This window comes from Pholis gunnellus (genome assembly GCF_910591455.1).
Source record: "Pholis gunnellus genome assembly, chromosome: 14".
Lineage (NCBI taxonomy): Eukaryota > Metazoa > Chordata > Actinopteri > Perciformes > Pholidae > Pholis > Pholis gunnellus.
This window is the reverse complement of record NC_136541.1, coordinates 17,163,003-17,180,710: the sequence shown is the minus strand read 5'-3', so window position 1 is coordinate 17,180,710 and position 17,708 is coordinate 17,163,003. Positions and strand designations below refer to the sequence as shown.

At 46.0% G+C, this 17,708-nt stretch overlaps 1 protein-coding gene across 1 annotated transcript in view; it reads left to right on the top strand.

The window, feature by feature from the left end:
* Nucleotides 1-1,029: 1,029 nt before the first annotated feature.
* Nucleotides 1,030-17,708, top strand: part of LOC306705965 (zinc finger protein 521-like) — a gene marked incomplete at its 5' end in the record, with an annotated part of 88,737 nt that continues 72,058 nt past the window's right edge. Inside the window, 3 exons of the mRNA XM_079172872.1 lie at nt 1,030-1,069; nt 8,158-8,214; nt 14,944-15,144. Coding sequence (XP_079028998.1) covers nt 1,030-1,069; nt 8,158-8,214; nt 14,944-15,144 — 298 coding nt within the window. The remainder of the gene's footprint in view (nt 1,070-8,157; nt 8,215-14,943; nt 15,145-17,708) is intronic.

Below are 17,708 nucleotides of genomic sequence, written 5' to 3'. Positions count from 1 at the left end.
GTCCGTCTGCCGTAGACGGAGAGTGGCCGACGGCGAGCTGAGGCGGAGGAGACGCCAGGGTGAGCAAGCCGACTTTGGGTTTAGAGTTCGACTCCGGATCCGGGGACCAGCAGATCCAGCAATCCGCATCTTGCCGTGATCCCTAGGATTTTAATCATGCCTCTCTGTCTGTGTGTGAGTGCAGGCAGGCTGACAATGATTTCCTCAGTGATTACGTACAGAGCGAGTCCCTGCGGGGTAGGGGCCCCCTCTGGAGCCATCCTGATGGCTTTGGGGGCCTTGCTTCCATTTTCCATTATTATGTGGACTACCGGAGCGACAGCGCAGTCCAAGACCTTGCAGGTTTGTGATGAGGAGGGAGCTTCCATCTTCTCTCTGCTTCTTCATCCTCTTTTAAGAGCAATTTAGACGTAGACTTAGATCAGATTCCGAACCTAATTCATGATTAGCTGACTGGAGTAAAGAAAAGGAAGAGTCTATAATAGTTTTGATGCTGTTACGTGGATATGAAGTGAAAAGTGTTATTATCATTTTTCCTTCTTTTTTTTGTGGTTTTGTTGCATTTTTTTTTTTTGTACTCTCACAGGAGGCGTTTGGCTGATGTCTTTCTCGCGCGGATGCATTTGAGATGAGATGCGAAAAGCAAATATTCCGCTTTTATTTCTAAACGAACATCATGCCTGCACGCGTGTGTGTTTTCCCGGAGAATGGAAGCGCATGACGGGGGATTACTATATTCTCACACTTTTCCAGATACCCGGCTCAACTAAATAGAGTCGCCTGAACCGATCGGGGTAATTGGATTTTATAACATCCACCTACTCATCATCACAAAAAAACAAAAAAATAACAACGGCAAAACTCGTGTTTAGACCGCACGGCAAAAAGGGCTAAGTTGCATCGTTCTGTAATGGTAAAAAGGCTGCCGCGATTGTGGCCAGTGGAATTTAGAGAGAGACTGCCTTTAGACAATCCCGTTTTACGCAAATTGTCAGACTGAAACTGAGCAACTTCAGCGTTTTCTATAGGATGTCGCGCCGCAAGCAAGCTAAGCCAAGATCACTGAAAGGTAAGTGATAAGCCTATGTTTGGTGGCTCTCCGCACATTTTATTTGAAGCTGATGACCAGTCTAAACGAGCATGAACTGAACTTATCGCTCACTGAAATGTAACTGTCTGCCCCTGTTTTGTTTTTTGGTTTTTTTTTACGCATTACCAAGTGTTCTTCCTGTTTGTGTTGCGCATGGGATCGACTGCATGTAGCTACGTAACGTTACTTGGCATCGGGTGTATAAAAAAAAAACAACGCTGGCCGCTTACAGGTCAGGCTTGTATCGTGATGATATAGTTAAAAGTGCAAGGGGCCGGGGCAATGGATAATCTCGAGATGCAACAGTGCAGCGGCAAACATCTGGATGTGTTAAAAGACGCTCCTGGTCGGAACTTAAGCCGTCTGATGGAATGGGGCGCAGAGTCACGTGACCCCCCCCCCCCCCCCCCCCCCCCTTCCCTCTGTCTGAGAAACTAAGGAGGAAACATTTTATATGTTGAAGAAAGGGAGGGCTATGATGTGTGTGTGTGTGTGTACAATAGTTGAGAGAAAAATGATAGTGTTTAGTGTTAATTGGACATACAAACATCTGGATTTATCAGGCAAGGCAGGAAAAACAAATGAACTTTATGATGTTTTTATTTCATATCAAATCTCAGCCCAGCACGTCAGGATATGCACAGTGGACATCCTGTGTGATTTGTTTTTTTTTGTTGTTACTTTTTCTGTCTCTTTTTTCCCGCACAGTTGGACCGGTGGTAATTCGACCATGCATTTGTGTCTGATTGTACATGTGGGCGAGAGAGGGAGGGGGGGGGGGGGGCAGATAGAGACAGAGCAACATGCATGAACACACACACACACATATTTACACACTACTTTTCTCTGTAGCATTTTGGTAGTGTGGGTGGGGGGGCTGCTGGGCTCTTTTGGAGGTTGAGCTCCAGTTCATCTGGCAGGCATTGTATTTTGCTCAGCAAATAATTGTCCACAATTTCACATTCCCAGCTTGTGGTCTGTGGACCCCTTTTCTCTCTCCCCTTTCGTTCTCGGAAGTCTTCATCTCAAAGGAAGATTACATGGTCTGCGGTAGTACATTCATGCAGCCACCATTTTAAATCAATACCCAGGAGAGGGTGGAAATGTGAGTGCATGCACGTCTTGAAATTGTCACATTCTGTTTCCAGACATGCACTGCTCTTTTCACAGTAAACAGCTCTATACATAGATTCCATATTTTCCCAGGCCAGATTGGCATTGACTGATTTTTCTTGCTTTTGTTTTTTTTTTGTGAGTTGGTGTTGACAATTGCTATTCTCAAAAGACACGTCACTTAGATATAATAGTCCCCTGCAAGCGTGCCTACATGCTACAAGTGTGTGCGTGTGTGTGTGTGTGTGTGTGTGCGTGTGTGTGAGAATTCTGAGGAACATCTGTCAAGAGTCGTGGACATCTATGTGTGCGAGAGCGAGGGATAGACAGAGAGTGAGAAAATCAGTATGCAAATGAAGTCAGAGTGATGACATTGTTTGTTTTGTTATTGTCAGTAAAATTTAAATTGGAAAAATGTGGTGCACAAAACATCTCGACTTTTATGTCCTCATAGCGGCTGCTGAAGCGGAGCAGAAATGCAGATACGTCATAGATATTTCCCTGCTTTGGATCGGACCCAGAGAAGGCCAGGCAGATGTTATTTATTGTTCTTTGTCTGTCTCTTTCCTCGGGGACAGAGATGCACTTATACAGATGTCCACAATAACTTTCCTTGTAGTTGTCTGACACTGTATTATCCTCCTATTGTTTAGCAGAAGACAGGAATTGTCATTTTATTTGCAGGGTTTTGTAAAAAATATTTAGTTGTCAGAAAAGCAGCGTCTCTAAATTTGCGGCACCACGTTTTCACGTGTGTCCTCGTGCGCATGCACGTAACCGCATGTTTGCACTGAACAGAAACGCAGTCGCAGAGTTCAGGTTTCACTTTTATAGGTTGTCTTCTGCTAACTTGAGGCAGTGGTCAATGTGGACGCTGCCTTTTTTTTTTTTCTTTCTTTTTTTTTTTTTTGCGCAGAAAGAACACTTTGTTCTGCGGAAGGTAAAATAAACAAGAGGTGCCGGTGGAACACGGAGGGGAAGGTGGAGAATGGGCACCGTGTGCGGCGTTTTTAGGGACTGGCGTGGATAGTACGGAACATGAAGTGTGTGCGCAGGAGATGAGAAAATAATGCCGTGGCAGTTGCCACTCTTTTCTTCCCCTGTGTAGCCCAGCACACCCACTTCCTCAGTATTGGCTGCTTGTGGGAGTCAGAGGTTATGTTTTTGGTCCCATTGAGGAAAAGGGCAACATTACAAGTCCCGTTTCAATTAAGTCTGAGAGACAGATCCGGCTACGTTATTGCTTGGGGGAATAAATGGCCCAGGACACGACCATACATCATTCGCTTATATGCAAACACTTCACCCTCGCCACTGACATTTACTCAATCCTGAGCCGTCTACATTTCTCAACTGTAGGCACATTGTAATTTTGTTTTGATGTGCAGAGGCTTTGGGTCAGCACATTGCCTCAGTCGGTGGTGAGCCGAGAGAGAGAGAGAGGAGGATCTCGCTCAAAACTCCTGCATGTAGCGCGTGATGACTGCCACGTTGCCCCGTCCTACAGCACTTCCTGAATAATGCGAGGCTGGGTTGATATTTTCATCTGGAGCACGAATGACAGTCTCAAGCCCGACGTGTTTATTGGCTGAGGAGGAAGTTTCCAGGCCTGTCATCCGCATATATAAATATATTTTCCGCGCCATTTACTTTAAGTACAGAGGTTTTCATGAAATCAGCACTGTGTCATGTACACCTTAAATATTTGATGTTTTCGAGGAGCTGGAATTTGTCGCCACATGAGCGAATTTTGCTCGTCATGAAAGGGCATATTACTTTGCTCTTTAAATATAATGGTTGATTTAGCAAAATCTGTGATTTGTCTTTTGAACATAAAGTTAATGCAATTTTACGTTCAAATTCCTCTGCTCAGAGATGAGGAGATTAGACTTGAAGCACATTTTTATTTCCCTTCGTGTCAGGTGAAATAAAACTGCTATTCAAATTGGACCCAACAAGAAAAACTAAAATATGTATTTTTTTTTTTAACCCACATTTGTCATCATTTTTGGAGAAAAGAAACGGTGTCCGTTATGACATGCGTAACCACTCCCCCTTTCACTCCCTATGAGCATAGGCCTGTGTAACTATAAAAAGTGTGGTGGCACCTTTAAGCTCGAGTATTTTTTGTCAGCAGAACTCCTCGAAACTCATTTGACTCTTTATTTTGAAAGCCCACTGTATTCAGTGCGTTTAATGCTAAATGTCACAAAGGCCTCTTCTCCATTTGAACGATTCAAAACGCAGAAACGTACTTCCTCCGGCTCCATTTCTTCCTCCCCTGTTATAACAGTTGCGTCAGTCTTAGTTTAGAGGAAGCTGCAGTATTCCAGACTGTTCACAATTAATGATCTGTGGCATAACACCCATTAACACTTTTCTAATGTGACACAAAAATATGGTTAGTATTATCATTAAGGAAATTATGATGGAGCCGTGGAAAAATCCCATTAGCACGGCTGTCAGTGCTCTTGACATGCGGCTCAGTGTGTTGGACTGGGTGTCGCGGGAGCTGGCCGATATCTCTCCCTACTCCATGGCATGTGTCTCGCTTGTTGTCATGGATTGTCTGCCACATGGAGAAAGAGTCCTGATTCAGAGACGGTGATTGATTTGCATCGCTGCCGCAAACCCAAAAATATGGTTGCAAGGCATATTTGCATCCGTCTCGTTTCCCCCTGTATGAACAGCATTAATCATGTTTTTTTTTGGAAGCTAAATTTGCAGTAATTGCATAACGGGATCATTGATTCGTGACATTTTTTTTGTTTCGCTATGAGTGGAGTTTTTTTTTTTAATCTCCTTTTTTTTGTTCTTATAATTTGCGTACAGTACATGTTAATATATGAAGGATTACAAATATTACGCAACGTGATTAACATGCTCCTCTATTGCAAATATTTTATGACACTAATCACCAGTTCAAATAATGCTCATTAAGAAAGTTATTCATGTGCAGTGTGTGTCCTCCCTCCCTCCCTTCCCGGCCCTAATTGAGGAGGGTTGACCTCTTGACCCGAGCTAAATTGAGTTGTAGTCCCTGTGGCGAGCGTCTCCTTGCCGGTCAGTCAGGGCGGATTACACAGCCATTGTGTTCGCCACTGTATCGTCCAAGCTGGCTGTAACCAAGCAGATGAGTCACGCATATCCAGGAACACACTCTGGGCTGCTTCTTTTTTTTTCCTGATGTGTATGAGAAGTGCTGCGAGATGCATACGCGCACAAATACGTGGCAATGCTCAAACAAAAGCACACAAATGTGTACAGTAATTACACACACGTGTTTGGCGTGCATGTACGCGCTCGTCACTCTCTTCTCCTACACAGCAGGATTTCATTTGATAGATTAGGAAAGGTCCACGCCGCTGAGAGTTTGTCATGTTTTTGCTTATTCACGTCTATTAAATCATCAGTTTTTACGCAGGCTGTGTGCATGTGGTGATCAATCTGTTTTGTTGTTTTTTTTTCTCCTCTTTTCTTTCCTTTTTTTTTCTACTTTGCGTCTTGTTGTTTGCATCTCGTTCTGCTCCCCTATCTGGAGAAAATTAATTCATCCCTAAAAAGGAAACGTCCTGCCTGGGGGATTGTCACTCTCAATATGACGACGGTTACTCAGCGTTCATTTTCGTGTGTGGCCAGTGTGTTAATTAGTGGCCTTTAATGCTGTGCCACTTGTTGTGGGATTATGTCCTGCTCCGAGTTTTGAAAATCAAAAGGAGTAGTGCTGAAACGGTCCCGTGTGTGTGTGTGTGTGTGTGTGTGGGGGGTATTGTATCAACAAAACCTAGCAGCATGATTACAGGTTGTCACCGACTGAGTGATACACTGTACCTTGTCAAACATTAATTAACTGATAGCGGTGAGACGCGTGGAGCAATGTGGACTGAGTTTTATTCCGCTGAAGTCGTTGTCATTATGAAGTGGTCGTGAGCGTTTCAGAGTGTTTTTTAATTAAATCCGTCCAGCTATTTGTTTTAGTACTGTGTCACGATTGTTGATCAAATGTCCGGCCAGTATGAAACATCGCGGGGGGGGTCTGGCCTTACCTGACAGCTCACCCTCCATTATCGCTCCTAGCTTGCTATTAATTATCCGGAAGACAGGTGCAAATGAGCGGAGCTTTTTTTTTTGCGCTGTTGACGGACGCCGTTTACTTTAAATGACAAAACTTTTAATAAGTTCACAGTGGTGACAAAGCCGCTCGCAAGCCGCCGTAATGTTTAGGTTCTCGTGGCCTTGTGAAATGGAGTTTCTCTGCCTGAACTCCCTCATCTCGCCAACAGGGATGGTAATCAAAACAAAAAAAACCCCGGCTCCCACCGCCAATCTCTGATAGAACCGTGGGGGATTTATTAGGACCCCCCATCTCTAGCCCATTTAAATGATCCTAGATGCAAGGCGCTCAACAGTGCTGGAGAAACTCATTAAACTCTCAGGGCGTCAGTCGCTAAGGCCTCCTTTAACAGGACGTGGTTCCTGTGTTGGCTGATGCAGTCCTCTTTGGTGTCTCAGAGGGACGTACCTCCATGGTGTCCAGCTATGTCTGTTCCATCACTTTTTAATTGATTTAGCTAATTAATTGCCAGACCCATGGACATTTGTTTAGCATATTTCTTTCTGTGTGCATCAATTCTAATATAGTAACTAAAGGAAATATTTCAGTATTGCGTATGTTGGTATGTATTGAGTGAAGAGTGCCATTTCTTTGACGAAGGAAATTTTGAATAAAAGCGTCTCAGAAGAATTGCTTCGGTATTCAGTTTTGGCCGGACGAGGCCAGACATCGAAACGGCGTCGCACGGTCGTTCGCCGCCTTCACAAGAAACAGCTCGACACTTTCCTCTCCGTTTTTCACCGAGGTTTGACACCCTGCTTGACACTGACTCTTGCTCCCCTGAGGGGGCTACTGCCACCATAGGATCCTGCCTTAATTATGCAAAGTACAGGATATTTTGTGCGATTTTAAAAGTGCGCCAGTTTCTGCTTTGGCAGTCACCGCCGCACTCCCCTACTGGGAGGTCCTGTCAGACTCCCCCTTCCTCTTTGCCCAGGAAAATGAAAGGCTAGAAAGAAAAGACATAATGGAGAATGCATTTCAACTGCAGGGGTGGAACGCAGAGGCGTAAGAAGTCCTCAGTGAGACCCTCATTTTACATGGAACAGGTGGGAGACTCTTTTGTTCTCTTCCCGCTGTTAAAATCCATTTCATTTCTTCTACTTGACATGCCACGAGGAACTCTCACCAGTTCCCCCCCCCCAAAAAAGGCTCTAATGTAAAAGGTTCCTGCCTTTTACTAAACAGAAGTTGGGTTTTTCAAGGCCATGCTGTTTTCAAAAAGTCAAAAGTGGTTTAGTTGCCATGTGCCTAATGAGAGCGTTCTCAGCGTGCCGATCGAGCTGTCACTACTTTGTCAGCCGTCCTTTTTAAAGATGAAAAAGCACTTTGCAGCCGCTTTGGTTGTTGCGACACGTAACGTGAATATATGTTTAATGCATTCGTGTTTTCTTTGCTTTTTAAGTTTGAATCACAGTCAGCTTTTAAGAAGGTCCACCTTTTTTTTTTTTACTGGGGATCTACGAATCTTGTTTTTTCTAATTTAGCGAGGCGCTCCGCTACCTTCATCAAGGTGTTTTTCACTTGGTCACTGTTGATGTTGGGAGGACGTTTCATGGGAGGACGTTTCATAATTCATCACGTCATTACCCAGTCCAATATGTTATTTACGTGGGTGGCTGTTTGCCTTGTTGCCAAACCTCATACATATGAAAGGCTTGTGTGGATTCCCAAACCACAGGTTGAGCTGTCGAAAGCTGTTGAAATCTCCTGGAGTTTCCATACAGAAAAACCTCAATAGTAAATAATAAAAAAGAAGGAAATCTCAATGTGTCGAACTTGTTTTTCACCGTTAACTGTTTCTTTCCCTCTTTTTCTCCCCCTTCTCTGTTTCTGGCAGTAGAAGACAATGTGACAGAGGACCAGCACAGTCCTGGGCAGACTGCCATTCCAAGCGGTAATGCTCCATTTCATATTTCATCATTTTCGTCTGGAAAGTGGATCATGTGTCTGTGTGTGTGTGTGTGTGTGTGTGTGTGTGTGTGTGTGTGTGTGTGTCTGTAAAATCTTTGTTGGGTTCGGAATGTTAAGAAAAAGTGTGTATTTCCTGTCTTTGAGGTTTTCACTCTGTAAACTGCATGGTTGCATGCGTCTGTATACGAGAAGTGGCAGAGCGGTGGCGCTCTTCTTCTTCTTCTTCTTTGTTTGTGTGCATGCATACGTGCAGGTGTGCTTATAGCTGTCCCTGTGTTTCTGTGTGTTCCTGCCGTTTTTTTTTTTTTTTAACACTCTTTGTTTCCCAACCCTCTGTATGATGTAGAATAGAGCTACCCAGATGAATGTGTCCTGTCTCCGCGCGTGCCATTCACAGTGGCCCTCCAGGAACGGAGCGGTAATTCAGGTCAGGCTAGCAGAAAGCCCCCTATGAATGAAGCCTGCTCCTGATGCTCCACACTGTATATTTTCATTTCATTTGTCTCTGGTAAAGGTTAAGTCTCAGGCGTGGTTATTTTAAACCCGATATGGATGGTTTTGCCCAGCAGGCTGGGGACCCTGGGTACTCCTAGGCTGCCACATTAGTCCAGCATTTACCCAGAGCTTTCTGAGTGCAAAATACGGACGCGAGCACCACCACAATAGGTCCAGTTTTCTGCTTTTGACTTCAGTATTATTGTTTTAAAACGTAGGCTTTGGCGTCCAGCAGGTATTTAAAGGTAGACGTCGGTCAAAGGTGTTTGACCGTTGGCGTTGCCCGCTCATGCGTTTCCGATTGATCTGAAACATTTTCTGCAACGTTTTCTTTTTCTCTTCATCTCTGGGAAAAAAGCAGATACGTGTCCGCCGCTGAGTTAATGTGTATTGATAGGTATCGGTGGGCAATGCCGAGGAGAGAAACCGCCTCCTCAACCCCCTCTAACCCCCCGACTCAAGGGATGAAGGACTGGGCATAAAAGGCAGACTTGCCTCGGAGACCTCCCGTCATCCAGAGCCAAAGTAGAGCTAATGAGTGTGCCTGATTACAACGACCCCCTCAGACACACGAATCTCTCCTCTCCCCATCCCTCCACCGCCTCTATCTCCAGAGTGAGGAGAGACAGCCGCCACATGATCGATGTCTGCCTGTGGAGAAATCAGGAGGGCGCACAAATTAATTTCTCACTTTCCTCATTTGACTTCGTCTGACTTCGTCTGACTTCGTTTTTTTTCTTTTTTCTTCTCTTTCAAAACCCCCCCCTCTCAGGATGCGGTTTGCCGAATGGTCAATAAGAAAAGAGTTGTTTGTTGTCTCCTTTTTAAACTTTTAAAATGTTTCCCCCCGTCGCTTGTGCGTCCCGATCGTAGCAGCAGCAGCAGCAGCAGCGATTCATCCTCGTGGTTAAACCTCTGCCCAAAGCAGAACCCTTTTTAACTCCCAATTGAGAAGCGGCGGAAAAGCTTACCTACTCATCATGCATTTGCCACTTTTGACGTGGACGTGGCCACAATAGCCATTAGAGTCCTGACAAGCCAAGGGCTTAATCAGACACGGTGTCAAGATCTGCCTCGTAAGTAGGACCCCCAGTCGTGCTCTTCTGTGACTCTGCAAGTGTTCCTGCAGGCCCCGCATCCTGTTTCTCATTCATGTTTGATATGTAGCAAAGGCAAAGGAGAAATGCTAACAAAAGAGGGCCTCTCAAAGGCAGACAGTATTATGCATAGTATAGAGGGGCAGGAACAGTGTGATATCTGAGATTTAATGAGGCAGTGCGCTTTTTTAACCCAGAGAGTGTCGAGCAGGCTTAAGATCTGCAGCTTGGCTTTACCACTGCGCTGCCTGTGTGTAATTATAACCACATGCTCCGTGCTTTTTCTTCTCTCACATATATACATCCCTTTCTTTTTTTTCCCCCTCGTTCTCTCTCTCGCTCTCTCTCTCGCTCTCGGCTGTGTCAGACTCGGCCTGTTTTTTTTTTTTTTTGGATGAGGGTGTCTGCTCTGTCAAAGTGGAGTGGACTGAGGCAAATGGAAGCGTTGTTACAGAGATCTGAAGGGTTCGTCTGGGTGGCAAGGTGCCGTACGGGGTAGAGTGGCGTAGCGTAGCGGCTCTGGCTGAGGCTGCCCACAGATCAATGTACTGCAGGGCTCAGTACAGCAGGAAGGGGGAAAGGACTCTTTCACTCCACCACTTCAGAAAATCATATTCTCTATTATTCATTTCCTTTGATGTTTTACTGCACTAATGGCATGGCAAGGCGCTCCGTTCAATATCATCACTCCGTGCGAGAGAGGGAGGATTAGAGAGGGAGAGAGCGTTTGGTACGATCAAATGTTGTTTCTCATTCGGCTGCTTTGATTTTGCCGTCCTGTTTGTATGCTCGGCTCTTTTTTTTTTGTTTTTTTGGTGATTTTAATGGTGGATGATGCTGTCTGTGTACCTGTTGTATGGGGCTGCTTCCGTCATGTAGCGGCTCTTTATGCTGTCGTCGTCATTGCTTGTTCTTACGGCTCCCGTAATTGTTTCAGCATCTTTTTTTCTTTAACTCGGCACGCATCACAACATCTGAAACATTTGTCTGTCAGCGCATCACTTTGTTCTTGTAATGTGCTCAGTGTGTTTTTTTTTGTTTTTTTTCGAGAAATGGATTTTGACAAACAACCTTCGCTAATCTACTTTCAAATTTCAAATGCATCAAAACATTAAACAGCAATTAGTCCTTAATATGAATCCGGGGGACTTGAAGCAGATAACTCGAATTGCGTGCGCCGACCATATGAACACAGACGCCCCCCCCCCCCCCCCCCATGCAAATTGTTGAGGATCGTTAACAATCTGGCAAGTGTCAAGCGCACAGCCGCGTCGTCGGATCATGACATTCTTTAATGATGGGGGATCAGTGGATGTGACGGTCTAAGTGGAGAGCCCCAAATCCCATCCACACAGAGGAGGATACACTCGGAGGCACATGTGGCATTAGAATGTGGCGTGACCTATATATATGGCGGGTGCTCGGCAAAAGTTTTAGATTTTTAAATAATGAGGTGCCGGCAACCGTGTGAAGGTTATTCAATCTTAATGTCCTCCTATTTCTGACAGCCTCCCTCACTCTGATAAAGGAGCGCACTCACCTTTGATCAGGCCCGCCGACATGTGTCGACAGAAGCTGCTCGCTGGTTGAAATAAATTCTTAATTCCAACTTGGGGGTGGGTGGTTGTAGGGTGGGTTGCCGAGGAGAGAGGGGGGTGGGGGGGGCCATCATAGAATCAGGATCTCTGGGAAACGATGAGGGAAATGAGGTGATGGGTGAGCTGGTAATGATGTATCCGACACCGAGGCCTTTCATAGCACAAAGGAAGACTCGGGCTGAACCCTGATGCAGCGAAGACATACTGTATCTACAGGCAAGCAAGAGCGCAGCCCTTAGTGGCTTCACGCTTCTCCTGCTTTTGGGGGCTGGATGTGAATGAATTTCAGTTTAAGACACTGACATCCGTCACATGTCGCATTCCAGAAATGGCTTCATATACCCAACAACAACTTTTCCGGGTCTCTTTTTCTTGCTTTATGCTCTCAGTATTTTAATCTTAAAGGGTTCGACAGATCTCTAGCAAGGCTAAAAGCAGGGTTCATGGTGAGCGATAACTTTTTGGAACATAATTCTATTTTCAGGCTGTGCAGCTCGGCCCAACCGCTTTCTTGGAGTATTCCTATACGTTCGTGCCCTTCCTCCTCTCCCCGTGGTCAGTGTCTCCACCTATCTCAGTGTGTGGGCCCCGGCAGTGGGGGGCCACGGGTTGTAGGCTTCCCTGCTAGGGACCACGGGTCCCTGGTGGGACCGAGAGGAGCAGAGAAGAGAATATCAATTAAAAGGTTATAAATATTTAAGAGCAGAAATATTCGATAATATAAGGGTGGGGGGTCCAGGGGACTCTTTAACTCACAGGATGAAAGTTGTGGCATGATAAATGTCACTAGGCGCCATAAGAGACAACAGCGTGCGTGATGGATGGACTCGCTCTCAGACAGATATTACACGGCTGTAAAGACGTCAATCACCATCCAGATATCCACGTGCAAAACTAACGTGGATTCAGTATCATAAAGATTAAAAATGTCTGCTTTGGGTCAGATCTTCCATCGTATTCCCCTTGTTAATAATTCCTCACTCCGAGCTGCGATCGTCTTACTTCGAGCCGACCTTTTCAGAATATGGATCAGCGGTCAATGTGGCCTCCCTCTTGTCCTTCCCTACCATGCCAACTTGGTCAAGCTGATTAACGAAAGTAACAAGGGGCGTCAGGCATGGTGAAAAAAAAAAAAATCTCAATATGCTATACACCCCTCCCCCCCCCCCATATTCCACATGTGACTGTCAGCCATTCAAAGCATGCTGGTATCGATCCGCTGTCCAGCCTGCAGAGACTGGTAGAGGAGGATGTCCTGATCTGATGGATTACTGTATGAGGCCCAGAGGCACTGGTACCTCAGTATTGACGTGGCTCTTTAATCCCAGGGTTGGACGTGACCTTGCCGTGTCAAGCCCCCCCCCCCCCCACCCCACTGCTCCCCACCCTCACTCGCGCTTCCCCCAACAACCCCCAAACAAACGTGTAGTAGTTTACACTTCCAGCGTCGCATCACAGCGGTGCACCGGGGGGGGTCACTGGGCTCAACCGAGAGCACTGACCCAGCTTCACTCGAAGCTGCAGCTGAAACTTGTCGCTCGAAAACAAGAGAAAAACAAAGCAAGTGGGGTTTAAACTGACACACACGCATGAAGCTCTTTGGGTTTTAATCTCACAAAGTTCCCTGAAAAAGATGTGACGATAATATTAAAACCAGAATAAAATCTTCCTTCTGCACTGAGAAATGTGTTTTTTTTAATTGCAAACATAAAATGCGTAAACGTAGCCATCGGTTGTTTTTCTCTGACGGGATTGAGCTGTAATATTAGACAAATTAATGATTCATAAAGGCCGCTGACAAAACAAATCTAAACCTTAACCTCCTCCACAGGCACCCGGTAAAAAAAAAAAAAAGGTGCAGATTGTGAATCCTGTGTCTGTGCATGAATCATTAGTCTACATTGTGTGGCTTTTGGACTCAGTCAGAAGTGTTTCCCCCCCCCCGAGCAAGAAAGGCCTGCATCTGTGAGGATTGGGTTGGGATTTTCATTTTTCTTGAAACACCTTCTGTTCTGTTCTGCATGGTCCCACTGGGGACCACAGTGCTGATATTTTTAGAGGGCATGTTCCGAGAGCCTCAGTCGCCAAGAGGGAAGGACAATGGAGGGTGTGATGTTACATCAATACTTGGTGCAAGTGGGGGGGGAAGAAAAAAAATAAAAAATCCTGGGTGGCCTCGATGAGCCCTGGAACTCCTTTCCTTAAGGAATTTCACAGTTTAAGAGCACCCTGCAGAAAGAGGACTTAAAATGGCCGCCCACGTGTATAGACACCCGGTGTTTGTATACAGCTACACCTGCGCGCGTCCGTGCCACACGCGCCTTTGTCCTCGAGCGGCGTTAACCGTGTGCTAGGCGAAGAACAAAAAAAAAAGAAGAAAAACAGGCTTCCTCCTCGCGTTCCCCTCCGGAGTTTCAGCAGAAGCTGAGGAACACTTGCATCAGTGGGGCTTAAAATGGCTGCCGGTGAAGTGCAAGGGCTCTCCTCTCCCACGAAGCCTGAACCGGGGTGACGTGATTGTTTGATTGTTAAGTATGGCTTTTTAATCAGTCTTATTGTGAAGTGCAATGGTCACAGCAGGGGAGAAGGAGGGCTGCAGGCCATATTTTTAAGACGCTGTCGCGAGCCAGATTTACCAATGCTTTCCGAAAGGGAGGCTGTTTACGGCGCGCTGTGAGTGAACGACGCCGGGTTTGATTTGTCGTCCGAATATTTAAGCGCCGCGTCCAGATCTTCAGATTAGACTTGGCGCCTTGAAAGATGATTCCTAGTCCTGGTTCAGTCAGTCGCCCACCCCTGGCACTGCTGCAGCACAAAGCCAACAAGAGACAAAACTGCAGATGGATTGAAGAATATTGATGTGTGAGACCCGCGGCTGCCTGCGAGCAAGGCTGAATAATTTAAGGAAGTGTGTCGTGACGACAGCCTAACGCACACCAATCTCAATTTTTTGTGTGTGTGTGTGTGTCTTGCTGCGCGCCATACATCCACACTGCTGGCATCGATGTCTGGATAGTATGGCGAGGTCTGCCTCCTCCGATAGACGCTGACTGATGCGATTCAGCACTCACTGGCGGAATTTCATATTTCTTTGGTCGAGCCAAAACTGCAATCCAGGATTTATTAACTACACATATTCCCATCAGTCTAGTTTCATATACTGAAGTTTTGCTTGGGTGAAGCAGGGCAAACACAACGTAAAACCATTTCTAATAACAGAGGTGTGTGCGTGTGCATGTGTGTCTTAGATTTGTCTGCGTGTGTGTGAGCGTCGTGCCACCTCGTCTGTGCGTGCCTGTGTGTCTCTCGCCCTCACCTGCCCAACCGTTCCGTTATGGCATGAGTGGTTGAGTTACAGAGGCCCAAATTGAACCTGCATTTTTATTACAGCTTTTATTATTGTTTTTATTAAATCCAGAGTCTAGAAATCCATTTTATTGTCACCCAGAGGAAGCTGTAGTGCCTCGCCGTGCGGGTCACCCCTCTGACTATGTGGTGCTGTCATTTCCTGTGGCTCGGCAGATCCAGAGTGCGCCCTCGAGAGGGCGGCGGAGGATGGTGAGACCGGGCGTCTGAGGAAGAGGCTGCTCTCTCCAGAGGAAGCGGAGGAGGGAGAGGACGACGACGAGGAGCCCGCGCTGCACAGCTGCGACAGCTGCCGGCAGGTGTTCGAGTCGCTGAGCGATCTCACCGAACACAAGATTAATCAATGCCAGCTGACAGGTAAACAACGTTCAGCCCACCGAGCCTCCCCTCCACTCTGCCACTCAGCTCTTCTCCCACTCCCACTCTCACTCTATGCCTTCACCAAGAGAATATGCCACAATATGTGTGTTGGTGTGCTGCACTGAGGGGAGTGCAACACCAGACTACCACTTTCCTTGGTAGATATCCAACAATGCACACACACACGCACACACACACACACACGCACGCACACAGGCCTCACGCAGCACATTATTTATATGTGCTGCACATCAATATCTACAGGCGTGACACACAAATAGGCCTCCATGTGTCCTTATAGTAGATCACTGTAGGCTGCAGTATGTGTATTTATAGTATGTTGTGTCCTTGCCTGTTTTCAGTGTAACATTTTCATACAGCACTACACCAATTCTAACCTTTCGCTAGAGTGTAACATGCAGCTACGAGGTCCCACAGTAACCAGACCACCAACTGGAACCAGACCCTCGCTGCAGGAAAAGTCCCCTCAGCTGGTCCCGGCGTTAGCTAGCCGCAGTAGTAATACCTAGTGGGAGTGAAAGAGAAGGATGCCATTGGCAGACTGTGTCATTGACCTGTTGATGGATGAATAGGACTATAAATACCCTGACAAGGTGGCAGACAGAACTAATGATGTGAACTGAAGGTTTCCATGCGCTTCTCCTGGACTTGCTGTCCTCCTTTTGCACGTCCTGAAGGGCCCCCGCGTCGAGGAACGCCAGCCGACACACATTTTACCAACGTTTTGGCACAGCCCTCGTCTCTTGTTATCTTGTCCTGAAACATAACACGAGGAGGCTCGCATGTAATAATAACCGATTCTGATGTGCAGAAAGCTAGAAATGTATCATCTCGAAAAGCAAATTCAAAAGCCCTGTTCATGAGAAAGCTAGTGGAGTCTCTTTTCTGTTTACATTCAAGCGCAGATTGATTTCATATTTTACAACCCACAATCAAAAAGCCACAAATTATAGGCTACTGTGGATATCCCACGAGTTGCACAAAGATTTTCCATTAACTGTAGAACAGTCCCACGAACCCAGCCCCGTGTTTGTTCGTGTGTGTGTGTGTGGGTGGATGTGTGTATATAAGCGTGCACGTGTGCATTCTGTCGTGCCCCTGATTTGTGTTAATTTAAGCAGAAATGCACGCTCATTGCAAGGGTGACTTCGCATGTGCAGGGCGCGCTTGTTTACATGTATGTGTGCCCAGGGTCCGCTCATGCGTGCAAATTCAAAGTGACGCTCAGTCGACTAAAGGTGTGAAAATCAATACGCCGTTCGCTTTCACATTACTGTCCTCCCAACAAAAGCATGCACGGGTTTGAGGGAAACTAAGTGCAGCACCTCCTGTCACCTTTTTTTTTATTCAATGTAACACCTAATTCCATCAAGTCTGCTTCGGGAAAGCTAGGAAATAAAAACATGCAAGGGTATGCATGATAGGGGGGCGTGCTCTTAACACTGCATGAATTTAAATTATCTTCAAATTATACTCATTCGTGATGTTCTGGACACAGTCATTTGTGTTCATACGAGTTGTGTACTTGATTCAGGGGCAGGCCTTCTATCTTCAGCACCGTTGCAATATGGTCCTGACTGACTCAGCCATATTTTTTTTTTCAATAATTAAGCCTGGCTTTTATAAATGTCAATCTTACGGACAAATAACTCTTAATTGCTCAATGGCAGAAAAAAAAAAACACAGTTTGGATAAGAGCCCCCGTGGAAACCAAACAAAAGAATCTAATTGCCATTAGGGTATTGTGATTGCGCAGAAACACTCTATTAGTATTCAAACACAGTGGGAGAAAAGAAACTTCTAGATGGCATACTAAGTACTTTGAATGTGCGTGCGTGCGTGTGCGTGTGTGTGTTTGTGTATTCTCTGGAATATGGGAGGAGATTTCCTATGTGGCATTATGTAGACATCCATGACCAATTAATCTGCCTTACATCAAGTCTCTACTCACAGATGGATCCTTTATTAGAACCATTTTCTAATCAACCGCCAGCACCTGCTAAACCTTCCATTTTTACAATTTCAAATGTTTTATTTTTGGTAAACAAATTGCAGAGCTTGACTGGAACCAATCCACATATGGAAATTTGCTTGCTGTTCCCTGACAGAACTCAGCTCTTTTCTCCCCCAGCTGATATCCCATACGCGTATACAGTGTATTACCACAACCAGACATGCCCATATAAACCCCACTACCTCACATGTTTATTCTGGGCCTCATACTCTGCATCTGTGATCTACGGTAAAACACGAGTTTCACCACAGGAGTGAGACAAAACAGACTAAGTAAAGTCTAAACAGATGCTAGCTGCATGTCGACCACGCCCGGTGGACTGGGAGAAAACAGAAAGATGTTACATGTCACCGCGATCAATGGCGGCCATTGTCTCCCCCCCGTCTGCCAGAGGTATAACACCTTTCCATGCACTTAAGCCGTGACCACTGCAGTGCGCTAAGGGAGCGCATGGGTATGGATTGCCTCGTGTCCCTGATGCGATCGGTGCTATTGATCGCACTAATGCTGGACTGCGGAGGAAGGC